The 25,449-nt window shown below is 45.2% G+C and overlaps 4 protein-coding genes and 1 long non-coding RNA gene across 13 annotated transcripts; 4 read left to right on the forward strand and 1 right to left on the reverse strand.

The window, feature by feature from the left end:
- Positions 1-962: 962 nt before the first annotated feature.
- Positions 963-2,318, reverse strand: LOC120670562. The gene is made up of 2 exons (XM_039950701.1): positions 2,036-2,318; positions 963-1,436 (listed from the first exon to the last, which is right to left on the reverse strand). The coding sequence occupies exons 1-2, from the start codon at positions 2,286-2,288 to the stop codon at positions 1,045-1,047; spliced, it is 645 nt and encodes a 214-aa protein (XP_039806635.1). The 5' UTR covers positions 2,289-2,318; the 3' UTR covers positions 963-1,044.
- Positions 2,032-5,958, forward strand: LOC120670563. 5 transcript variants are annotated; one of them, XR_005673249.1, is made up of 5 exons: positions 2,032-2,086; positions 2,176-3,012; positions 3,098-3,337; positions 3,544-3,730; positions 3,819-4,290. It is a non-coding gene; the product is annotated as an uncharacterized LOC120670563 (long non-coding RNA). The 5 variants fall into 5 exon arrangements; XR_005673250.1 differs by having other exon boundaries at positions 2,179-3,012; XR_005673247.1 differs by adding an exon at positions 5,809-5,958 and having other exon boundaries at positions 2,052-3,012; positions 3,819-4,061.
- A 2,140-nt stretch (positions 5,959-8,098) lies between these two features.
- LOC120670206 (putative esterase YitV) lies at positions 8,099-13,254 on the forward strand. Of its 2 annotated transcripts, none has more exons than XM_039950270.1 (13): positions 8,099-8,548; positions 9,271-9,341; positions 9,424-9,510; positions 9,940-10,068; positions 10,163-10,252; positions 10,371-10,424; positions 10,719-10,809; positions 10,890-10,960; positions 11,039-11,108; positions 11,258-11,310; positions 11,394-11,487; positions 11,751-11,848; positions 12,902-13,254. In XM_039950270.1, the coding sequence occupies exons 1-13, from the start codon at positions 8,461-8,463 to the stop codon at positions 12,983-12,985; spliced, it is 1,080 nt and encodes a 359-aa protein (XP_039806204.1). In that variant the 5' UTR covers positions 8,099-8,460; the 3' UTR covers positions 12,986-13,254. The 2 variants fall into 2 exon arrangements, with proteins under 2 accessions (XP_039806204.1, XP_039806205.1); XM_039950271.1 differs by having other exon boundaries at positions 8,156-8,548; positions 9,271-9,311.
- A 3,057-nt stretch (positions 13,255-16,311) lies between these two features.
- Positions 16,312-20,003, forward strand: LOC120669878. 4 transcript variants are annotated; one of them, XM_039949760.1, is made up of 4 exons: positions 16,312-16,604; positions 16,750-17,256; positions 18,108-18,293; positions 19,445-20,003. In XM_039949760.1, the coding sequence occupies exons 2-4, from the start codon at positions 16,774-16,776 to the stop codon at positions 19,727-19,729; spliced, it is 954 nt and encodes a 317-aa protein (XP_039805694.1). In that variant the 5' UTR covers positions 16,312-16,604; positions 16,750-16,773; the 3' UTR covers positions 19,730-20,003. The 4 variants fall into 4 exon arrangements, with proteins under 4 accessions (XP_039805694.1, XP_039805691.1, XP_039805693.1 ...); XM_039949757.1 differs by having other exon boundaries at positions 16,356-16,652; XM_039949759.1 differs by having other exon boundaries at positions 16,505-16,604; positions 16,754-17,256.
- Positions 20,004-20,584: 581 nt separating this feature from the next.
- On the forward strand, positions 20,585-25,098 carry LOC120670795 (protein disulfide isomerase-like 1-5). The gene is made up of 12 exons (XM_039950955.1): positions 20,585-21,323; positions 21,424-21,553; positions 21,682-21,847; positions 22,165-22,283; positions 22,498-22,578; positions 22,674-22,763; positions 23,021-23,092; positions 23,184-23,252; positions 23,618-23,695; positions 23,816-23,950; positions 24,598-24,651; positions 24,747-25,098. Exons 1-12 carry the CDS (start codon positions 20,833-20,835, stop codon positions 24,879-24,881), a joined length of 1,620 nt encoding a protein of 539 aa, XP_039806889.1. The 5' UTR covers positions 20,585-20,832; the 3' UTR covers positions 24,882-25,098.
- Positions 25,099-25,449: the final 351 nt, after the last annotated feature.

Below are 25,449 nucleotides of genomic sequence, written 5' to 3' on the forward strand. Positions count from 1 at the left end.
TAACTTCTAGTTTATTTTAGACTGAGTTTACAAAACGACATTACACTAGGTGAAGCTTCCCGACAGGCTCAAAGGGGGAAGGACTCGTTAATCATGATCCAATAAAACCGTATGTGGCTCAATTGGCCAATATGTAGAAACAAAATGGCAATGCGGCTCTGCGCCGCGCATGGCTTTTAGGAAAAAGTCGAAAAAGGAGATCCACGATGATCAAAGTCATGTTTATTCTCTATCTCTATCTCTATTACTAAAAAAATAATTGGGAGAAAAAATCTTCGTGCGACCCTGACCCCTCCCGTGGTGGCTCTGCCAACAACAAACTTCAGCCGTCCGATCATGTCCTCCTTAGGGATGGCAACGGGTACAAATCCGTCGGGTATCACTAACCCAAACCCGCACCCGCTAGGATAAAATCGTACCCGTTAAAAAACTCATACCCGTCGCGGGTATGATTTCATGCCCGTACCCGTGCAGGTTTTTTTTATACCCGCGAGTTTCCCGTACCCGATAGAAGAAGCAACAAAATTTAATAGAAAATATAAATAAATACACAATGCATTATAGTCAAATGAGTCTATGAATAGGTAATCATCGATGGGAATGGAAGTACATGAGCCTAAGTCTCTCTTAACATGTGATTGGATCTTATTTTGATACAAGACCTTGTGACATTAATATTTTAGATTATATGTTGTCGGGTTTATTGTACCCACAGGTTTGCGGGTTTGGATACTTGAAGAACAAACCCGCACCCGTAAATCCGACGGGTACAAAATTTATCCCATTAAAAAATCCACGGGTATAGAATTTAGTCCATACTCGGACGAATTTAGTCTATACTCGGACCTAACACAGGAAAAACCCATCAGCTCTTCGGTACCATTGCCATGGCTAGTCCTCCTACGATCCACTCCCCGCCCGCCGCTACGCCTCGCGACTCCAGCAGTCCAGCCCCACGCGCCGCAAATCCCCCTTTCCTCGTGATTCCGCGACTCCCGCTGCCCGCCGCGTTACTGCCGTCCACCTTGGCCTCCCCGCCATGGATCATCCGTCCCCCGAGCGCGCGCCGCAACTCCTCCCTCCCGGCGATTCCCGCGGTGCCGCCGCCCCGTCGCGACTCCCCCATCCCACGTGAGGACTGCCAGAGGAGCGCGAGCACCCCATCTCGTCCTCCGGCTCGTGCCCCTGCCTCCACGGCCCCTCCTCCGCTTCCTCACGATGCTTGCACCTCTGCCTCCACCGCCGCCGCGCTCCAACTCCAAGCGTTGCAGCCGCTCGCGCCCTAGCCTCCTCCGCCCCCGCGCCCGAGATCCAGACGCAGGCGCCGGCACCACCACCACTTGCGTTCCAGGCGGCGCCGCCATGCCATATCGCCTGTGACCCGACCTCCTCCACCTCCACCTTCTTGGTCGCAAGCACGAGGAAGAGGAACCGTCACTACTACAAAAACAGCCTTTTGTCCCGGTTCCATATGGCCATTTGTCCCGGTTTTGGAACCGGGATTCGGCCGCCGGGACAAAAGCGCTGGAGGCTTTTGTCCCGGGTGGTAGAACCGGGACAAAATGTCCCTCGTGCTAAAAAATATTTGCGCCCTGCGGGATTGGAACCCAAGACCTATTGCCTAGCGCATGGCCTGCTTGCCAACTCACCTAAGTAGTACATGTGACTCAGTAAAGAATAACTCCCTTTTGAACTATCACGTAGAGGGGTCCTTTTGTCCCGGTTGGTGGCTCCACCCGGGACAAAAAGGGCCTTTTGTCCCGGTTGGTACCACCAACCGGGATAAAAGGGTCACCCTTTTGTCCGGGTTGGTGTTACCAACCGGGATAAAAAGGGTTGGACCTTTTGTCCCGGGTGGAGCCACCAACCGGGACAAAAGGGGGGCCTTTTGTCCCGGTTGGTGGCTCCACCCGGGACAAAAGGCCCCTGTCCCCCCGCTCCTTTGGACCCGGGACAAAAGCCACCTTTTGTCCCGGGTCCAAAGGTAACCGGGACAAATGACCTGGAACAAAAGCCTATTCTGTAGTAGTGCGTCTGCCACCCTCCCCGGCCTTTTCCTCCGGTTCAAGAGGCGGCCATACTACCGGTAGAGATTTCCATTCACCATGCCCACCCATCCGCGCCAGTGCCCCTTCTCCACCAGAACGTCCAAGCCTCACTATTGGTGTGCTGCAGCAGCTCCTCGCAGCGCAATGCAGCGGCACGGAGAGGATAGGGCTGGACAGTCTTGCGAAGAGGGCAGGGCGGCCGTCATCCTGTTGATGCCCCCATCTCGGTGCCCTATCCATCCCGGCGGCGGATGATTCACGCCCCCATGCTTCCCCACAAGGAGGCTCTGATATCTAATGCAAATTGTTTTACCGACCATTGGTTTGGGCACCATATGTTTGTTAAAATGCTTACATGTGTTGACCGCTTGTGCAGTCTTGACCTTAGATCGGAACATGGAGGCTCTGAAAATAGCATAGATGGGTCATCACCAATCAGGTAGAGTTAGTTGCTAGATGCCTAGCCGCAAGCAACCCTCACCCTCCACAAAACATTAGGCGGTACATTGTCTTTCCTCTCTTTTAGCTAGCTGCTCTCAGTTCACTGGAATAACTGAACATGCACTCTCTCTGATGTCCTTGCTATGCTTCAGTTGGTGGGGACTAAGAATATGGCAGAGCATTCATGAATAGAGAAGAGAGGAAATGTTGTTGGATGCTACTCATCATCTTGGTTCATGAATATCACCAGAGCGTTCATGAATATAAGGACGGATTTAGAGTTCTTAAATTGTGGTTCTACCTGGCACTATCTCGGCCACTTCTTCTTAGGAACAGTATGGACATTTTCAGTTTGCCTTAACTCTGATGATTTTGAGATGACCACTACTGTTTTTTGTGAGCAGGTTGAGTACAGTTTGAGGAAATTTTGTTTCCATGACACATTTTGTACATAATGCCAACAGCTGCAGCCTCTCTAAATGAACTGCAAACAATAATGCTTGCTTTAGCATCAGTCAGTAAGGTACAAAAGCTTTTAACATGCATCTCCCAGTTGCCTTCAGGCTGTTTTCACTCAATATATATAATAATGCTTTTTTTAATCTTAGGTGCAAATATAAGCAGATGAATGAATAAACAATTAGGACAATACTATTTTGTGTCTTGTCAACTGTGGATGTCACACAGCTCCCTACGATTCATTTGGAAGTTCAGTAATAAAACAATGCCTTCAGGATCTCATGAATCTATAGTTTTGTGTTTATTTCTCTGTTTATTACAATAGCAAGATATACAAGGTCTGAAGGGCCCATAGTCCCATATGAAATGCTGGTCTGTTGATTCTGAAGGTATGTATCACTGCTTAAATGAAGGTTTTAAAATTTGAGTAACTTATTATATCTTTTTATAGCGCATTAAAATAAAAAAAGCATTTACAGTTTATTTCCGTCTTTTAATTTCTGTGGCGACCGCAAAAGAAAATTGATGCTTCCAAAGGATTGCAGAATTTGGGTTCATATGTCTTCAATTTTTAGACAAATATATTCTGATTCAGGTGACAGTCTAAGAACGCATTGAGCATTTACATGAAGCTGTTGGGTTCAGACTTAAGTAACTGCGTGAACTTGCCATTGCTAAGTCCATGGTGAGGCTGGGAGACATGTTGGGAGAGACCACCTCTTGTAGTTCACCTGATTATGAGATATGCAGGTGAAAGAGTTTCCATCAATTTGGCCCTTTTGGTACTACTCTGAAATGTTTCATTTATTTGCAATCCTTCTTGTCTTGTATGATTTATTCAGAATCGCTCCGCATGTTTTCTGAATTCAGGTTGTAAGTTGTAACGGCTGTTTTAAGCTGAGTCCTTACAAGTGAAGGGAATATTCTGACTTATCATGGCAAAGTAGAGCTACAGAACCACAATCAAAATCTGAGAAAAATCAGATCGGTTGATCAACTTGCTTGGTATTTGTCGCATTCCAAAAGTGTTACCAGATGTGACAGGTGTACTAGGTGATCAGCAAAGTTGGGGCAAGCCTTCTCCGCGACAATAAACCTAGGTCTCAAATGATAGTGAGTGTTACTCCTATCTTGCTTGAGCTCAATCTCCTTATCTCCTTTGGAACAATATTACCATAAGACGATAGAAGCGTTTGCTTCAGCATGTTTGTGTGGCTGAAGTTTTAGGAAATGCTTCTAAGAGGGGATTTTTTAGTATCTAAAGGAACTATATTGAGATCTGAAAAACAAGGCCGATAAATTCTGGTATCAGCAAGAAATATAAACTATTTTAATTCTCTAATGACTAAAATCGGTACTATCCTGTAACTTAAATCACCTAATCTTATTTACATTCAGTTTGTGGCTGTTGTGCTTTGCAGTACCCTAACTTTTTTCCAATGTTTCGTAGAAAAGCAGTTGGAAAAAGAATATGTACTTTGTTAAACAATTAATTTACAATAGTTCTTTCTACAACAAATCCATTAGAGTGGCTATTTTTTATGCTGGTTTGCCAAAACCTAATGCAATCCTCCTCCTTTACCCGGGCTTGGGACCGACTATGCTGAGACGACTCAGGAGAGAGAGTCTTCCAATCAGCATAGGTGGAGTTAGGATCGGTGCTACGAAAGGATGACGACATTGATGAAGATGTTAGGCATAGAATTTTAGCTGGCTAGTTGAAATGGCGGCAAACTTCTGGCATTCTTTGTGACAAGAGGGTGCCACAAAAGCTAAAAGTCAAATTATATATGACAGCAATTCGTCCGGCGATGTTATACGGTGCTGAATGTTGACCTACAAAAAGGCGACATGTCCAGCAACTGAGGGTAGCAGAGATGCGGATGTTGCGGTGGTTTTGCGGGCACACAAGGAGGGATAGAGTCCAGAACGAAGTTATTCGGGATAGGGTCGGGGTGGCACCAATTGAGGAGAAACTTACCCAGCATCGGCTGAGATGGTTTGGACATGTCCAACGAAGGCTTCCTGAGGCGCCGGTGCGTAATGGGGTTCTTGAGCGGGTCGATAATGTAAAGAGGGGTAGAGGTAGACCTAAACTGACGTGGGATGAATCGGTTAAGAGAGACTTTAAGGATTGGAATATCTCTAAAGAGATAGCTTTGGATAGGAGCGCTTGGTGACTCTAAAGAGATAGCTTTGGATAGGAGCGCTTGGTGACTAGCTATCAATGTGATTGAACCTCGAACTTATTTATTTCGGGTTTCATTTCTAGTCTACCCCAACTTACTTGGGAAAAAAGGCTATGTTGTTGTTGTAGTTCTTTCTACCACACTTTAGATAGTTATACTACTGACTGGTCTGTAATTTGTGATCCATTATTTTAAAAAGCTGATTGAGCAAACAATATTATTGCAATAACCTCAATGTTAATTCTAGCCTATCCTATTATTTTATATGACACAAATTAGAACCTGGAGTGTCCTCTATTTTTTTTCCCCTGTGATATTATTGTCAGAATCACGAGACTTGTGCTCCAGACTTCATGTCCTCTATTTTTTTCCATGTGATTGTTAGCATGTCCGACATGAATACAGGATACTGGATTAAACCAAGACTGGATCCATCCTCTTTGTTTTTTTCCCACCTCGTGTAAATATGCTTAGATAAGTTGACGATGGATTACGATACATGAGGAAAGCACACACGCATCTAAATCACGTTGCTTTCCAAAACACAATTCAGCTTGCCTCTTATTATTTCCTTCAAAGATAGCATATTATTTTGATTTTATTAGAAGTCTATGACATTAATATATCATGTGTTCAACTGTAATTTATTTTGGTCATTTATCTTATTTCAGGCGAGTTGAGGAGGTACAAGACACCACGAAACATCTGAAAACAGGATGAAGCATGGTGGTGGTATTTGGATGAAGTTCAATTAGGTTATCAAATTAACCTTGTTTTAATAATGTATCCAGACAAACTATGTGATTTTTGTCTATTTATATTGCTTGAATAAAATTCTGGTTACATAGAAAAAGTTGACGCTTCTAATTGTAATTGGACTTAAAATCTTTTGTCCCGTAGCAACGCACGGTCACGAACCTAGTTGATGAAAAATTTTCTACAGTATTTATCACATCAAATCTTCGGACACATGCATGGAGCATTAAATATAGTTAAAAAATAACTAATTACATAGTCTAACTGATTAACATGAGATGAATTTTTTAATTCTAATTAGTACATAATTGAATATTATTTTTCAAGTAACAACGAAATGTGCTACAATATCAAAAATCAAACTTTTCACCAACTAAACACATACTAATCTCTCGGTCATGGATTGCGTGTGGACAACGAAACATGTGTTTCTCATGGAAACCTCCCACAGCAGATAGCACAATACGAAAGTATTTTTCTCTCATACCAAAACAGCATCAATCACCAGCCACTAATCAACCAACAATATTTTTTTTACAACAAAACAGCACCCAGCACGGTTTAAGCGAACGGGCTGAATATGCAATTTCTACGTGACGGCCGTTGGCTTCTCTCGCCTCGCACCGGAGAGCTACAGGTACTACTCACTCGCACGGCGCGCGGCGCGGCTTTGATGGCGATGCGGTGCACGCGCATCACCGCGCGTCGCCCGCCCCGGCGAGCCGTGAGCGCTGCCCGCTCGTTAGAGCAACTCCAACAGTATATGAATTGGTAAATTTGAGGGGAAAACAAAGAAACGGTGATCCAACAGATTCTCCATCGATGTTCCCAGGAGTATCCCGCTCGCAATCCCCTCCCGCTCGCTCGGCACAAGTAGCTACGCGCTCCGCCTCGCCATCTCGTGGGTCCCACTTCGCCCCTCCCTTCCGTGCCGCTCCTCGCTCCCTCTGCCCCCGCTGCAACCCCCACTGGCAGTAGATCCCTTTCTCCTCCTTCCTCGCCGGCGACAAGCTCGAGGATGACGGTTGCCCGTGCGAGCGGCGGAGCTTGTGCCGATGGGGCCTGCCACCAGGACGGGCGGAGCTCGGACCCGCGGGTCGCGGCAGCAGAACTCGCGCCGCCGCCGGCGGAGCTCGGACCCGAGCTCGCGCCCGCAGGCTGCGGCAGCGGAGCTCGCGCCCGCCGGTGGCGGAGCTCGGACCTGCTGCCATGGCTCGTGCTCGCGGACGGCGCCTTCTTCAGCTTGTGTGGTCCAGAGCGGCGGCGCGATGCTCGTGTATGCCCGCTCGCCGTCAACTCCGACTTCGCCGAACGCCTGAAGCTCGTCTATGAGGACGCCGTGGCGGCGACAACCGCGGCGCACGGGGGATGTGCGACTGCGGCAGGGGATCCTCCACGCGCCCGCGGCGGCCGGCTGCAGAGGCCCCGCTCGTAGCGCCGCTCCTCGCCCCGTTCTGGCCTGCTCGCCGACGGACGCCGCCGCCGCTCGCGTGCGGCCGCGCGGAGGTGCCGAGGCGGAGGCGGAGGGGAGGTCGGGAAGGATATAGGTGAAAGGAAAGGGATGACGTGTGGACCCACGCTGTCAGTGGGTGGAGGTGGAGGCTGTTGTGATTTGGAGAGGAGAAGATGGAGAGTCTGTTGGAGTAACCAACACATCGTGGAGAGAAATTTATTTACAGTCAAATGTAGAGCCAAATAAAGAGTCAAAAATAAAACTTGTTTGGATGGGGCTGTAAAAATTTTCACGAAAACTTTTCGCCGTTTTGACTATTAATTAGAGATATTAAATAAAATATAATTACAAAATAACCTCCACAACTATAGCATTGTAGCATATGCTATAATTAATGAGGTCTTTGATCACATGTTTAGAGAATAATTAGAAGAAGGTTATTGTAGCATTACTGTTGCAAATTATAGATTAATTAGGCTCATTGGATTCGTCGTGCTAAACTGCATTCATATATAAAAAGATTTTTACAAATAGTCTTCATTCACCCTGTTCGTTGTGCTAGTGTTGGAGGCTGCTGCTAGAGTGGTGTGAGAGAAAAATACTGCTGGCTGGTTGGTGGCTGGAGACTACTACTGGAGTTGTGTGAGAAGAAAATACTGTTGGCTGGTGCTGGAGCAGAACAACAGAACAGGGTGATTTAGTGCCCCCATGCATTTTCCTAGGTGAAAAATTTTTCGGGGTCCAACCAAACGCTGCATAGTTACTCGCTTGGAGATGCCCTTATCCGCTATCTCTTCCCCCTCGCCGCGCAGCGCGGGCCGCCGCACAGCGGTGCGCACACGGCGCGGGCGCGCAGGGGATTGGTCGCCGATGCTGCCGAGGAGGGCCGTCATCATGGCGCAAGCGCTGGCGGCCATGTGGCGCCCGCGTGGCCCCCTCCGCTCCGCCGCTGACCTCGCGCACGTGCCCGTCTCGAGGAGGGTGCGGGGCGGGTACCTAGTGAGTAGTGACGGAGCAGCAGCAGCTGCAGCGGCTCCGAACCAAGGAGAATCCTAGTACCAGCAGCCGCGACGCCACCACCGGAGCCCCGGGCGCTGCGCTTCCAGGGAGAGAGATGTCCGCCTCCGCCACTGCCGACGCCGGCGCGGGGCTCAGGTCGGAGTTCCTCCAGGTCCTGCTCAGCCGCCGCCGCGACCTCCAAGGTCAGCCTCTCTCCCTCTAGCGCGTGCGCGCGTCTGCTGCACGAGATTTCGGGATGGGATTTGAGTGTTCAGACTTCAGACTCAAGCTTGCAGTAGGCAACTCGGGTCAAATACAAATTTAGCTAGGATTTTATTAGCTGTTAGCATGGATTTGACCTTTCCAGATGTAACAGGTATAAGCTCAGTAATCACAGTTCATGCTACAAACTAAATTGTTCAGAGATAGTATGTCGTAATCGAAACTACTGGGGGGTCCAAGTTTGCTGATAAGTGGATGGCTGGCTTTGGATTGGATTGGTTTGCACTGGTGCCTCTTTGACTCTTGGTGGAGCCAGGGAGTCCAGAGAAGGACCTGATGTACCAAGGGTCTCTGGGGTCCAGGGACGTCAGGATCCTAGATTTGGAAGGAAGGTCTTCGTGAGTGTGATGTGATTGGTGTTGATTGCTGTTGTACTTGGAGTATCTCAGGCGATGGAGTTTGAATGTTCAGAGTGAAGCTTGTTACTTCCGTAGTATGCTCTTGGCAGTTAGGGTCAAATTGCAGTTTATGTTGGATCTTTTTAGCAGTTTTGATTTTGATTTTTTGAGATGCTGCAAAGTATAAGCTCACTAATTATATTGCATGCTACAAACTGAATTCTTCAAAGGATATGTCATACCTGAAAATAATGCCGTTATAATTGTTCTGACGAATGGCTGTTCATTGTGTTGTTTTGCATCAGTGCCTCTCTCGGTGGAGAAGGGGAGTCCAGTGAGGAACCCGTTATACCAAAAACCTCCCGGGCCCATGGATGTCAGGATCCTTGATTTGAATGAAAATCTTTCATGAGCAACATGATCTTTGTTGATTGCTTGTTGTATTTGGAATATTTCAGGCGGTGCCAATGGAATCGTGCCCGAGGAAAGAGGTAGAGAACTTCAAGGAGAAGCTGGTTGAAGAAAATTTCTACTTAATTACTGAGGTACGCCAACGCCAGATTAGTGCATCAGACGTAATTTCTCTGCAAGTGAGTATCGCTATTCAGTTTGGTAACTTAAGCTGTAACCTGTGGCCTGTACCCTATAGGAGCCAATCACATCTAAGCAGTCTCAAGAGGCAGTACAAGACAAATAATAGTCTTCGTTTACTGCACCGGGGGGGAGGGGGGGGGGCACCCATCAGTCATTGTTGGTACCTTTTGTGGGGGTTCGTAGATCCAGGTTTTTTTTTCTCGAAGCGCAGGAGAAAAGAAGTTGTTAGATCCAGCCTCACATGCATTCCCACACTAAAGGGGAATCAACACACACTTGCTTGGTTCTTATTTTTATTTTAAATGAAACATGTTTTTTATATAAACAAATTTGCCTCTCGTTCCCTGAACAGAAGAACTTGTTATACCTTTTTCAAACAGCTAGGTGAACAAGGACGTTTACCTGTACTGCTGCTGAAACTTAATGACCATGTCCCTAAAAGAAAACCAGTTATTGTATTCTTGCACAGCTCTTACAAATGCAAAGAATGGCTGCGCCCACTGCTTGAGGTAAAATAACCTCTTATTTGAACTCTGTGTTAAGAAGTGCACACCCCTATGTAGTACACTAATTTATTGTTTGTTTGATGACTTTCTTTTGCAGGCATATGCCTCCAGGGGTTACATTTCTGTTGCTATTGACTCTCACTATCATGGTGAACGGGCCAGCAATGAGGAGGCCACTTACATAGATGTAACCTACTTGACCATGGGCACATCTTACATCATAGTTGTGTCCGTTAAATTTGATAGTTGTACCCATTTATTTCGTTTGGTTTGATCCTATTTGCTACGTTCACTTTTAAACTCAGGCACTGAAATCAGCTTGGCGGAATGGGGATACAATGCCTTTTATTTTTGACACGGTACTATATTTTATTGCCAGTTCATAAAGTTAGGTCATGTGACATATAGCTCCCTACCTTAGCTGTATTGACCCTTAAGTTTGATTCTGGATTTGATCTTCTGTTCTTTTCTCATAACATGACTGTATCATGTCTTATGAACTGATATATCATACTTCGAAATGTGATAGTCATTCAAAGATGAGGGTTGAGTTTTAGACTTTAGGCAGAGTTTAGTGGGGTCATGTGGACTTTTTCCTTTAATATATATTTTTTTGTCAATGGGGGATCTTAACCAGATTTGGACATATGTAGGTGTGGGACTTGATAAAGCTTGGAGACCACCTTAGCGAGAGGGAGGATGTCGATCCCTGTCGTATTGGGATTACTGGTGAATCGCTTGGAGGTATTGCATTGCATATCATGTATGCAACATTATATTGAATTAGATTATGAACTTCTTTAACTTATTTTGACAGCAAACAGGAATGCATGCATGGTTCGCTGCTTTTGTGGACACACGGTATAGTGTCACTGTTCCTATAATTGGTGTTCAGGTACTGTTGTTCTGCATAAAATTTATAGATATGGATACTGCACATATGTGTAAAGTTGTATCCTTTTTATGACTTTAGGGATTCCGATGGGCCATTGATAATAGCATGTGGCAAGCTAGAGTAAATAGCATCAAACCTTTATTTGAAGGTGAGACTCCATGCATTATCTCTTTGTATCACTATCACCTATTTGAGAGCCAATGCTTGTGTTACTGGAATCATAAGAAAAATGTTATACTGATTCAGAACATTTGCATGTGAATATTTGTTTTGTTTGGCTGCCGTTTTCTCTTCTAGAAGCAAGAACTGATCTAGGAAAGAGCGAAATAGACACAGAAGTTGTTGAAAAGGTGAGCATTTGATTTATTTGACTCCTTGTTTCTGATGAATCCTATGGACCTTTTTACAATTGTGTATTGACATATTTTACCAGGTTTGGGAAAAGATAGCACCGGGTCTGGACTCTCAATTTGATGCCCCCTATTCACTTCCTTTGATTGCACCACGGCCATTACTCCTCCTAAACGGCAAGTCAAACATATTTGCTCAATTTTTTTCGATTGATCAATACATGTTCCATAAGCAATAAGACGGTGATCACCTTTTCTTTCATTATCACACCTGTTTGTGTGAGGGTTGAGAGTTGGAATGTCTTATCTGCATTATGTTTTGATTTTGTGGTTGGGGCAAATAACTACTTTCTACTTTTAGCACCTGGTCCCCAAAAGTAGCATAAATTAGTTCAGTACATAGTATATTTTCTGATGCATGTACTTCATTTACCTTGCAGGTGCTGAAGATCCTCGATGCCCCATCGCTGGTTTAGAAGAACCTAGTTCAAGGGCTGCTAAGGCTTATGAAGAATCTGGTTCTGCAGAGAAGTTCATGGTAGTGTGCATGCTGTCTCTTCCTACCTTTTTTTGAGACCACTCTTTTTAGTTTGGACTCATAAAGATTTTACAATTTGGTTGCAAATAATCATTTAACACTATTATAATCTTAACAAATGACGGGCAGTCCTGCTAGCTTGAGGAGGTGGGTGGGTGGTGGTGGGGTGTGTGTGTGGGGTGGGGGGGGGGGGGGGGGAGCAATACTCGTAACATACTTAATCTGGGCCCAGCTAAGAGCTATCTGAGAGAATAGACTTTGGGACGTTCTCCCAGTAAAGGTCTGATGCATGCAAATTATATATGGGCTGCATTACAAGGAGGGATGCTGGTACTTGTTCAACCAAAAAAATCAAGCTTTTTTATATCTTCATGTATTTTATGAGTGCAAGTCAGAATATTCTTTGAAATAATGCCTTGGCCTGATGCAGAATTGATTTTTTGTGGTGACTGACAGAGAAGTAGCACTGATTGCCAGCTATGCCTGGTCCACTCGCAGATTTGGAACCCCTGCTTGAGGTCTTGACTCTTGTATGGCTGTATATGATTTCCATCTTAAGGAGAGTCAGCATCTGTTTGAATGCTGAGTGGTGGGGGACTATGGTGTTTAGGCGTCCGCGTACTAGGAGGATGGGAGGTTGAGTACCTGAAGAGTGTAGCAATCATAGGGGTGTCAATTAGTGACCCTTAGGTGCACCTCCAACCCTCTAGTTCAAAATTTTGTACTACTTCTCCAAATCAGATCTCATTTTGGAAAATTAGTACAAAACTTTGAACTAAAGAGGGTTGGAGGTGCACCTAAGGGTCACCAATTTGCACCCCTAAGCAATCATTGTCCCCGATGATGATTATAATGCAGCGCCTTCTCTCATGCTGGTGCATATTACCCTTGTGACACTTCCTTCATTGTGTTATTTCAGAAATTTTGCTTACTCTTCTCTGATATGCATATTTGATGCTGTTGCCTGGAATTTTGAACAGTCCAGTTCTAGTTTCCTACTTAAACATGAACTTTCACTATCTGGGTTACTAACATTTTCTCTCTCCTTTTCAGTTCATTGCGGAGCCTGGAATTGGCCATCAAATGACCGCAAACATGGTGAAGAGAGCGAGTGATTGGTTTGATCGCTTCCTCTAGTGAGTCCTTCATGAATGCTGCAAGCAATTGTCACCTCATCCTCTACCATACTTGGCAACACAGTATCACAACATTACCCCCTTAATAGTTTCTCTTTTTCTATCACATTTTGCTGAATGCGACTGGCATTAATTCAAGTTCAGTAATGTCACTCCGTTTGTACTAGTATATACCTGATAATTGCCAGCCGGACAAATATGAAAAGCGGGTGCCAACACATGATCATTAATTCATTGGACATAAAATGAGAGGAAGTACCAATCTGTCAAGGTTTTCAGGGAAGACGCGCCATGTCTATTGTGGAAGGGAAAGCTGTCACGCCTCAATGGCGCTGAGCCGTTGAGTTGCCACTAGGGCAAACCAACGGGCAACAGCTACAGAAATTCTGCTGGTAGAGATGTTCTACCACGCTCGCTCAGTCCATATGCAAATGCAAACTTTGTCTCTCTTCTGGAATTCTTCCATTTTTTTATTGGGACGATTACCACGCGAATCATGACCAGATGATCCTCAGATTTTTTTTTTTTGAGATGATGGTCCACTGAGTTAGTGACGTGGACCGGTAGAGCCACATGCTGCCGCACTGACCGTGCATCCGCGTGCTAGGCAGTTCTTACTCCGTAAACGCAAAATTTTGTGAAAGAATTTTGATAATTTGAAGTGCTAAATGAAGTTTATTTACAAAACTTTTTGCATGGATGGGTTGTGAATCACGAGACGAATCTAATGAGCCTACTTAATTCATGATTTGCAATAGTGATGCTACAGAAAACCTCCGCTAATTATTAATTAATTATGGATTAATTAGCATCATTAGATTTGTTTCGCGATTTATAACCCATTTGTGCAAAAAGTTTTGTAAATAGACTTCATTTAGTACTTCAAATTGGTAAGATTTTTTTGAAAAAGAACTAAACACGTCCTAACAAATTACAAGTTGCAAAATTTGCCAGTCCGTGACAAGTATTACTGTCGTCGTCGTTACGACAGTATCATAGCGATAGCTCAACCGTCAAGCTCCATGGTGCTCGCTACGAAGTCCAAACAGGTTCCCGCCACACGTTCTGAAACTGAGGAAGCACAAGAAAGGAAGGAAAAAAACCAAACGGTCGAGGAAGGTGTTGGGACGTCAGCTTCACCGAATCTTCTCCCCTGCAGTAGGCGGCGTGTCAATTTGAAGCTTGAATGTCTCTGGGCAACGGCCGGTTTCAAAACGCAGGGTTGGTTGCTAGGTCATTTTCGGGCTACGCTTAACTATCCCGGCGTGAAAGATTTTGTAGCCCTCCGAGCTGCCGATAATTCATGGCCAAATTGTGTGCCTTGTCTCATCTCGCTTCAACTAACCATAACGCATTTCTGATTATGAGTTGAGTTGTACATTCATTTATTTGGAGTTTTGAACATAGCTGCTAAAGTTTAGAATTATAAGTATTTATATGATCAACGGTTGATATTTCGTTCTCGAAAATTAATCAGGGACTATAATATCCACACGAATGAGGTAGGCATCCAAGTCGGTTCAATGATTTGTACTAGTAAGTGGGAAGCTAGAAACCAGGTAGACTAACACAGACTCACCACCACCAATACACTATATCATGTTCCCTTATACACTTTTAATAACCCCAACATTTCTAACATTCAAGGAACCCTCTACCAAACGAGCAAGAACCCTCCTAGAGTCCTAGTTTATCCAGCTGTCCCCCCAACTCGAGCACCAATCTTGAGCACATCAACTGCATGCAGCTTTACTACTTTCTGTACTGAATTATAGTTAGTGAAGTAATGAGCTGCGATATACTAGGTGCCAAGAGCTTCTTTTATTAGGCACGACTGCGCAAGTACATGGTATCAACAGACATGGCCAAAATAACCTCGTTCTTTATCACTTCTAAATTCTCACCATACCCTTTGTGGCTTTGTCTTTGTTGCTCTCCCTTTGTTCAGTGCTCCATGCCATTTGACTGGTGCAGACAATAGAAAATGTGAAGGGGAAAAAAAGTGGACCAAGGATACGGCATCGGCAAAGGCAACAAGCTGACACGACCGACACACGCCGATGGGCTAGCTTTACCAGAAGGAATCCCATCGGATAGAGAAGAGTTATACATGATTGATCGGGTGATTGGACCTCGCTACCCCTCCCAATAGGCTTCGTTTTTGGCTCGTGTAAAAAAGTTCGTTACTTGCCAGAAACGCCAGGATTGGAACAAGATTGCTCATGTATTATTACTACTTTTTAACCAGTTATTAATGACAGTTTCTTGTTCCTTCAGCTGCAAAGTGACACGAACTTGCTTGTGGCCAAGCAATTAGAGGTGGATTATTCTTGCAAACAACCTCCGATCTGCATGGCTTCCTTTGCTAATCCACGCAAGTAACGTGAGCGGTAATACTCGCACACACACATACCCTTCTTTTCATCGGAGATTGTTCGACATGGCAACACGTCAACTTCGCAATTAAGGAAACAAGAACAAACGGCACCGGGGCCAGTCCCCGCCAATTCACCAGATGTACTACCACGGAACCAAACTCTTGTGATTATTACCGCTGGATAAAAAGTTAAAAACAGCTATAGCTACTGTGAGTCTGTCACCGACAGCAGTCCTGATCTGATCCTGATCGGCTGATCAGGTAGAAAATCACGGGAAAACCACCGACGCCATCTAAGGGTTTTAGCTATGCACATGCACTAGAGTACTAGACCTCCTACAAGATGCAAACCAAGGACAGCCGGGCTCGGCGTCCGTACCCTGTCTAGTACACCACCACCAGCTGACTCTGCAAGTACCCAAAAATCATCCAATGTGACAGCACATCAGCATGCCCTGTTTAGTTTTCAAAATTTTTACTACACTACCCGTCACATCAAATCTTCGAACACATGCATAAAATATTAAATACAGTTAAAGAAAATAACTAGTTATACAGTTCAACTGTAAATGACGAGACGAATCTTTTAAATATAATTAGTCTATGATTGGATATTAATTGCCAAATAACAACGAAAGTACTACAGTACTCAAATCCAAAAAAATTTGCGAACTAAACACACCCAAGAACTTGAGGAAAAATGTATAGGTTTGTACTGTACAAAATCTCCATAAAATTTATCCGTTTTCAAAGCTCCAAAGGAGTAACAGAATCTCTCAGGCAGGCTCAGCTGAGCCCTGAGCCAAGAAGGTGAGACGAGTGCTGTGGTGATTGCCTGATTGGTGAAGTGAGGGCATGGGCGTGTGGAATACAGGAAGCATAATCCCTGCGTCAACACACACATTCCCTCCTCCTCCCCCGTCGCTGCCGACACTCGCCGCTCCCCTAACAACCGGTCGGATCCCCTGCTCCCCACCCCCGGCACCCAGGCACCACGCCGGACACCTCTGCTCCGCCACGCGTCCGCTTTCTACGGGGTCGCACGTACCCGCCACTGGGGCATCGGCCGCAGCGGATCGCGCGGGAGGTTGCCCCTGGCCTTTCTGTGCGTTACTGCTCGCTCTCGCCCTCCCCCTCCGCCCCTTTTAGTGCTGCGGTGCGGTGCCCAGAGAGGGGAGGAGGCGCGCGTGCTCTGCTCCTGCGCCACCACCACCCCCGCTGCTCGCCCGGCCGCTTCGAGCAGGTGCGTGCGGGTCCGCTAGATCGCCGCGGAGCTTCCATTTCCGATTAGGTTGGTGTGTGTGCTTGGATCGAAAAGCCCTGCTAAAACCGCGCGGCGCCGTTGCTGTTCTGGCTCTGATCGCGCGTTGCTGAATTGGATTGGTTAGGAAGGAAGGAATCGGTGGGCGGAGATGCACGCCAAGTCGGAGTCGGACGTGACGAGCCTGGCGGCGTCGTCGCCGCCGCGGTCGCCGAAGCGGGCCGGCGGGGTCGGCGGGGGCAACAACTACTACGTGCAGAGCCCGTCGCGGGAGTCGCACGACGGCGGGTACAAGTCCTCGTCGATGCAGGCCACGCCGGTGTTCAACAGCCCCAACGAGTCGCCGTCGCACCCATCCTACGGCCGCCACTCGCGCTCCTCCTCCGTCAGCCGCTTCTCGGGGAACCTCCGGAAGGGCGCCGGCGGGGAGCGCAAGGCGCTCAACGACAAGGGCTGGCCCGAGTGCAACGTCATCGAGGAGGAGGGGCCCTATGAGGACCTCGCCGGCGACAGCGGCCTCTCCCGCCGCTGCCAGATCATCCTGGGCTTCCTTACCTTCGTCCTGCTCTTCACCGTCTTCTGCCTCATCATCTGGGGCGCCGCGCGGCCGTACGAGCCCGAGGTCATCGTCAAGGTATACACATCCACCATCCATCCTTGGAGCATCCGAGCCTGAGCTTAGTGCGCTTCTTGAGCATATGGAATAGAATACTTGTTCCTCTTTGTTGGTTTCTGTCTTTCTGATTCAATCCATATATCTTTTGGATTGGTAAGGTATGTAATTTACCCCTAAATCGAGTAATTGGCTGTCAGTTACTAAAATTGACTCATGTCTCACATTACCTGCGGTAGGCGAGAAGGGTTACATCATCAAATTGGTTGGTGGTTCAGTTAGACAGTGATGTGTTGGAACTTAATGAGGAATGGGTGAGAAATGCAGATTGGGAGTTGCAAGTTGGTTTGTTACTGAGATGTGGTAACACCGTAAGATTTGGTTAGAGTAGATTGGCTGAAGACGTCCAGTTACAGAATGCGTAATTGATGCTTGTTTGATTGAATGAAAACCTAAGTTAAATGTGTGCTTACCATTTCCAGTTCTTCTGAAAAAGAAACCAATATTTGTTTTATTTATCCAAGAACCTCTTACTGGTCTTAATTAAACAAAGGACTGTAGTGAATACTGAAAGAAAAGTCAAAGCAGCAGTAATATATTCATTTCCTTACACATTGATAATGAGTTCCGATGGGGATGTTGCTTGTTGGCACTGCATTTTGCATGCTGCCTTTTTTGGACTACATTTCCTAGTCATCGTGTCCTTTATCGAGGAAACAAAATCATTTCAATAATTATTAGTATATGCATTTATGGTCTGCAATACTTTCTCACCATAAAAAAGTAAAACCTACTTTTCCTTATATCTGAATCTGGTGCTTGTCTCAAATCTGTCCTAAATCATAAACTTCTTTCACTTTTGATTTTGGCAGAGCTTGGTGATGGACGACTTCTATGCGGGTGAAGGCACGGACCACAGTGGGGTTCCAACCAAATTGGTCACGACGAACTGTTCTCTGCATATATCTGTGTACAACCCTGCTACAATGTTTGGAATTCATGTTACCTCTGGCCCCATTCATCTGATCTATTCAGAGATCTCAATCGCGGTCGGCCAGGTATATCCATCGTCCGTCCTTGCCTATTTATGACAGCTTTTAAGTGCTGTCCACGTATTGTCTGACAATACTACGCCACTCATACTGACAAGTAAACTGCATGAGTAACTAAATCTCATGTTTTCGCCTCCCTATTTCACATCTCGATTGAGAGAAGATTGCACTAGTCAAACATTTTTCCATGCGTGTCCCTTCTATCCATCTTTTCCCAAACCATTGAAATACAAAATGCATGATTAAGGGAGGATTGGTGATTGTGGGGATGATAAATTCAGGTTATGACAATAAATGGTAGGGATAAGTCTATTTTACAACCTCGAACTAGTCAAGAAGTCCGTTTTTCAACCTCCAACTACGAAACCGGATAACATAGGCCCTCGAACTGGCAAAACCGTCCGAATCACCCCCTCTATCACTGTAGCAAGCTGTTTTGAGGGCGGTAAAAAATACCTTATTAAACTAAATAAAAACTTGGGCCAATAAAAATACCTTATTAAACTAAATAAAAAATTATAAATTATCATATTTTTATTTCATTTTTATCAAAGGTTTAGCTAACCCAAAAATTCAAGGAATTTTGAATTCTACCTATTTTTAAAATTTTATAATTCAAATTCCTTTATGTCTATTGTAGCACATCTAGCCAAAATAGATTCCTTGTCTTTTTATCTACCTCCCAAAAAAATATCATGATTTTTAGACAATATTAACTATGCTTTCTTTATTATTTAATTGAGAGGTGTGAAATTCCAGAAATTCGGAAATGTTACTGTAGCAAAACCGTCCTAAAAACAGCTTGCTACAGTGATCACGGGGGTGATTCGGACGGTTTTGCTAGTTCGAGGGCCTATGTTACCCGATTTCGTAGTTGGAGGTTGAAAAACGGACTTCTTGACTAGTTCGAGGTTGTAAAATAGACTTATCCCTAAATGGTACCAGAGCTGGAGTACTCCGAATAAGACAATGTAAAATGGTCCAGCAAATCAGCACACATATTTTTTACTTGAATCCCATGCTTATTTTTCATTTCTCAACATTATTCTGCATCCATACTTCTCCACGTTAATGGTTGGTGAAAATCAGAATTGCTGCAAACTTACATAATAACCACTGAAGCTGATACTGATACCTCTACCTGTGGTCACGCGCAGCTTCGCAGGTACTACCAACCGAGGAAGAGCCACCGTGTGGTGACGGCCGTCATCCACGGCGAGAAGGTGCCCCTCTACGGTGCTGGCGGCAGCCTGATGCTGTCGAGCACAGGCGGGGCTGTGCCCCTGAAGCTGGACTTTGACCTGACCTCCCGGGGCTACGTGATCGGCAAGCTCGTTCGGGTCACGCACAAGGTGCACGTGACGTGCCCCGTCGTCGTCGACGCCAAGAAGACCAAGCCCATCAGGTTCTCCAAGAAGGCCTGCGCCGTGTACAAGGCCTGAGCTTGAGCTTTTTCATGCGTCGTGATCGACGGACATGTGTGTGTTCGTGCAAAGATGTCTGTATTTAGCTATTGTGTTGATGAAGAAGAACAATAAGCACACGCATATGGTTTGTTTGAGCCTTTTGGTTTTGTCGATAAATCGCGCTGTAAGGCGGTATTCTCCTTTTTCCTTATCTATTTTTTAGGGTGTGATCTTAGAGATAGATGGTTGTAAAATGGTCCTATCTGCGGTTCACTTGGGAAACACTGGTGGTTTTTGAGAGAACATCAAACAGCAGCGTGAGTGCGTGACATCGTTTCCAGCAAGAGAAATGCCGAAAAAAAAATTAAGGATCAGGTAGTGGGCTCATCTTGTGCTAATTCCATAATTTGGTACACTTCAGATTCTGCAACCATACATCTCTGTCAAGATTCAAGAGAGGGAGAAAATGGTTATGCACATTTTGAAGCAGGATTCCGTTGGTTTTTCATTACAAGGAAATTGTGAGATTTCATGACTTCAGTAGAGGTCTTTGCTGAATTCTTAAGTTACATTTACGAATGGGGGCCTAGATATTTTTTTTTTGAAATATTGGGGGCCTAGATATTGGCATGAACAGAAAAAATTCGATCTGGATCTGAATCCTACTATCTGACTTGCGTCTGAAGATGAAGTGCTGACCTCCATGCTCTAATCACATGCAGATGCAGCCTTGTCACTCCCTTAAACCCCCTGATTACGCGGTCGCAATCCCCAGCGGCCCAGCCCATGTGCTTCCCCTCTCGGCCTCTCCCCCCGAGGCCCCGACGCGGCCGGCACGTCGTCCGCACCAGCCCAGGGCATTATCCCACTGACATCTGGTCCCATCCAGGTTGGGTCCCACACGTCATCCTCCCCACCTCGTGCTCGGCGGAGTCGCGGCGCACGCCTCCGTCCGCCTTGCCGTTTGAACACTCGAGCTCGGGGAGCCATTTACGGCGTCGCATCGCGCACTCGTGCTCCCGATTTCTTCGATCTCCTCGTGGTGGGCGGTGGCGCGTCGTGCGGGCGAGCTCTGCTGCTGCTAGATCTCGGAGGAGAGGGAGGCGGAGGCGCCGCGCATTTCGTCGAGCTCGAGCACGATGAGGGCGTGGCGGGTCGGGGCGGTTCTGCTGGTCGCGGCCTACGCGCTCGCCGTGTCGGCGGCGCGGCTGGACCTCGATGACGACGACGACTCGGACGTGCTGGACGAGCTGCTGGCCATCGACGAGGAGGCGGAGTGGGGCGGGCTGGATGCGGGGGCCGGCGACAGCGGGGGCGCGGCGGAGGCGGTGCGGCGGGCACAGTCGATGGTGCTGGCGCTCGACAACGACAACGCGCGCCGCGCCTTGGAGGGCCACGCGGAGCTGCTGCTCCTCGGGTACGCGCCCTGGTGCGAGCGCAGCGCGCAGCTCATGCCGCGGTTCGCCGAGGCCGCCGCGGCGCTCCGCGCCATGGGCAGCGCCGTCGCGTTCGCCAAGCTCGACGGGGAGCAGTACCCCAAGGCGGCCGCCGCCGTCGGGGTCAAGGGGTTCCCCACCGTGCTCCTCTTCGTTAACGGCACAGAGCATGCCTACCATGGACTACACACCAAGTGAGGACGCTGGTTACTCTCTTCTTTCGTTACCAGTATAGGAATAGCCTTTCAGAGCTCGACGAATTGACAGGGAATTATTTCTCTCTCTTGCTGATAGAGACGCGATAGTTACTTGGGTAAGAAAGAAGACTGGTGTGCCGGTTATTAGGCTTCAATCTAAGGAATCAGCTGAGGAGTTCCTCAAAAAGGATCAGACTTTTGTTATTGGTCTATTCAAGAATTTTGAGGTACGTGAAATGCTGGATGTAAATAAATGTATCATTTTCATGTTTTGCTCTGCTCCAAATGCTAAAACTTGTGGAATAAAGTTTATGGATTTGTTCAATTTTTCTTATCCATATCCATCTTTTGTTAGGGACCAGAATATGAAGAATTTGTGAAGACAGCAACCACAGATGATGAGGTGCAGTTTGTAGAAACCAGTGACAGGAGTGTTGCCAAAATTCTATTTCCAGGTATTACATCTGAAGAGCAATTTGTGGGCCTTGTTAAAAGCGAACCTGAAAAGTTTGAAAAGTTTGGTGAGTATCTTCTACCTATATTTGGATGCATCTTATGTTCTTTTAGCATCCTGATACTGTGAATCATGAACTTTCGAGTATGATTTTCAACATGTTATAACCATGTATGCAGCATGCCTTCCGTCATCTCAATAGTAACAATTTCTCTAGCTCACTGTTTGGCTAAGGGACCAAAGCACTTGCTAGAGAATTGTGGACAGTTTCATCTAGTTTGCGAAAAACAAAGCTTACTGGAAGCACTTAATACTGAAATAATTTATGCTGGGTTAAGCTCCAGCCTTGTTCTATGCAGCAACTCATTCAGTGGAATTTTGCAGATGGGGAATTTGAAGAAAAGGCAATTTTGCGGTTTGTGGAGCTAAACAAGTTTCCCTTAATTACTATATTCACTGAGCTTAATTCGGGGAAAGTATATTCAAGCCCTATTAAGCTGCAGGTTGGCACACTCTGCCTTTTCTCACATGCTTTGCTGATCAATCACATTTTAGATCCCAGGCATGCCTAAAATTTACTAAAAGGGCACCAGCTATTTATGTTTCATTCAACTGCAACAAACCATTATACCATATAGTGACAAACAGAAAATTATAATAGATTTGTGATCCTTATGAAAGAACAGTTTGATTTACTCTCTTGCAATTTTGTTGTAGGTATTTACCTTCTCAGAGGCTTATGACTTTGAGGATCTTGAATCTATGGTTGAAGAAGTCGCCAGAGCATTCAAGACAAAGGTGCCAACATATGATGCTTTTATTTTGTTTGTGACCATGATCACATCACCTGAATGGCTGATCTGGTTAAACATGTTTACTCCATGGTGTTGCAGATAATGTTTATATATGTGGACACAGCTGAAGAAAACCTTGCAAAGCCATTCCTCACTCTTTATGGTCTTGAATCGGAAAAAAAGCCTACTGTAAGTTTCACATTGGACTCACAACTAATCCTGTATGCCCATTTTGCAGTAAATGCGCGTGTGTATATGTGTTCTATTAATTTCAAGTAGGAAGGAATCAGTTTAGTTATTGGCTGAGATCATGGAATCCTTTGTGATGTTGGAATAGGAAATCATTGCAGTTACTAGTCTGGACACTTGAGCTGACAACCGTCAACCTTTCCTATATTGTTTAATAATTACATATATTTTTTTTCTAAAGTTTGAAACTTTACCAGGTTACAGCATTTGATACAAGCAATGGAGCCAAATATCTGATGGAGGCAGATATCAACACAAAGAACCTAAAGGTACTGAGATTTTTTTTTTCATGTTGTGTTAGTACTTGACCACTTGAGGCACTTGCTCAATTGTATTATGTACTGGAGTACTGGACAACAGGAGTTCTGCTCAAGTCTTCTGGATGGCACACTCCCTCCACACCACAAATCAGAACCAGTACCGCAAGAGGTAAGTTTTTTTTTTTTTGCTTTTTGAATTCTTTAAGCGCATGTACCTGCACAGAGTTCCCTAAGCATTCAAACCTCGAAACAATCACAAGTTATAATGTGCAGCATTGTAGCTTATTATTTCTGAAATATGTAGTTCAAGATTTCGCCGTAACAATCTACTCTTGGCATTCGAAAAAATTAGCGTAATAAAGCTTCAAGGATGTTTAGAATTGAAAGATGACATCCAATGAGGGGCTCACGAGTGTGATGTGTGTGAATACCAACTTGTGTTAATAGCTCTTTGTTTTGATTGTTTTTTGGGTATTTATCTCTTGTGAAATTTGTTTAACCACTAACCAGTATCTTTTACCCTACATTGTGCAGAAGGGGCTTGTTGAAAAAGTTGTTGGTCGTACATTTGATTCTTCTGTGCTGGAAAGTCCTCATAACGTCTTCCTTGAGGTATATGACCAACTTGCTCAGTTTTATCATCAAAGTTATCTCTTCTCATTTTAAATGTACAATAGTTTTTCTTTCTAAATGATCTTACACTCCTTTTTCTCTTTACCTTCTAAACAAAAGGTTTATACACCTTGGTGTGTTGACTGTGAAGCCATAAGTAAAAATGTTGAGAAGTTGGCCAAACATTTCAGTGGTTTGGACAATCTTAAATTTGCACGCATAGATGCTTCTGTGAATGAACATCCTAAATTGAAGGTGAGTATCTTTGCACTTCCATCATAGGGAAAATGCATAGAATTATAATAATGGTAACTTTTCTATCATGTTCATGCATTGCATGTTGCTGACATACAGTGCAATTTTGTATGTAGTGTTAGTATTCTGTGCTAGAAGTTGCTTATTGAAGACATTTATTTTGTTATGCTATACCTTCTGAGGTGTAAGATTAGATATCTGTAGTGTCATGAACAGGTGCATGTGCACATCAGACTAACCCCTGTCCATGCCCACACTCAACACACACAAGTGTTCCCCCATTGTTCATGACAGATGTTCTGATCCATGGACTTGTGAAATACAAATTTCATGAGTTCCCGTGCATAGAAGATGAGATTATTGATGATCCACTGCCCATATTGGCTAGCTATTTTTCGGGAAGTTTTCTAAGTACTGTTGGTAACAGCTTAGACTCGATAGGAAATAGCTGAATAGACCATGTTCCTTGAAAGCTAGCAAATATCATGAGAATATATGTTAGCTCTTGTTTAGAGGTACTATGCTTGGTTACAGGAAGCACAGTTTGGTGCCTCGATGTGTCTCCAAGTGGATTGATCTGAATCGACATATATATGCCAATTTTAACTTCTAAACTTCCCCTTAAAATCGTCCATGCTTCCTTGCAGGTGAACAATTACCCAACGCTCTTCATTTATCCTGCTGGAGACAAAAGCAACCCGGTATGTCTACAGAAACAAATGCAAACGTTGCTGGTAAGTTAATTCTTTCCACCACATGTTAGTGATGTGCTGCTGCTCTATATTTTGCAATGCAGATCAAGGTCTCAAAGAAATTAAGTGTCAAGGACATGGCCAAACTCATCAAGGAGAAGCTGCAAATCCCAGACGTGGAGACAGTAGCGGCTACCGACAATGTCCCGCCTGCCGAAAATGTCAAGGATGAGCTATAGCCACTAGTACGTTTGCTCCCAGGCCGAAAATGTAAGGATGGAAAAAGCAGCATCTTTGCGTGTCCCGCCGACTTGATAACAGAGCTTGCTTTGTTCGCGCGTTGTAACTTAATTAAGATGCAGTAGAATAGGTAAAGGTCAAACGGACATGTAAATCAATTTGAACGGCTTCCATAAATGAAGATCACAGATATACTTCCAAAGTTGCAAGGTCAAAGTCGAGCTCTCCTGATTTTGGGCTGCAATGTGTCCCATTTAACCCGAAGGTAGACATCTGAAATGTCAATTAAACTCGCAGAAACACAGGCCTGGACACGTGGCATTGCCTCTGTGCGCATTCGCCCTGGAACGCTGGCATAAGGCTTTCTCCAACCATTCCCCTCATCCAACTCCCCCCAAACGTACTATTTACTATATTTTACTACCTCCCTCCAAAAGATTCCTCCCCCCATAACTTCTTCTCTCCAACCATTCCCCTCATATCTATTCCCCCTATATACTATCACTCATTAACTAACTATTTATTTAACTTTTTTGAATTTAAAAAAATCATACAGTATTTGTACTG

This window comes from Panicum virgatum, chromosome 4N, assembly GCF_016808335.1.
Source record: "Panicum virgatum strain AP13 chromosome 4N, P.virgatum_v5, whole genome shotgun sequence".
Lineage (NCBI taxonomy): Eukaryota > Viridiplantae > Streptophyta > Magnoliopsida > Poales > Poaceae > Panicum > Panicum virgatum.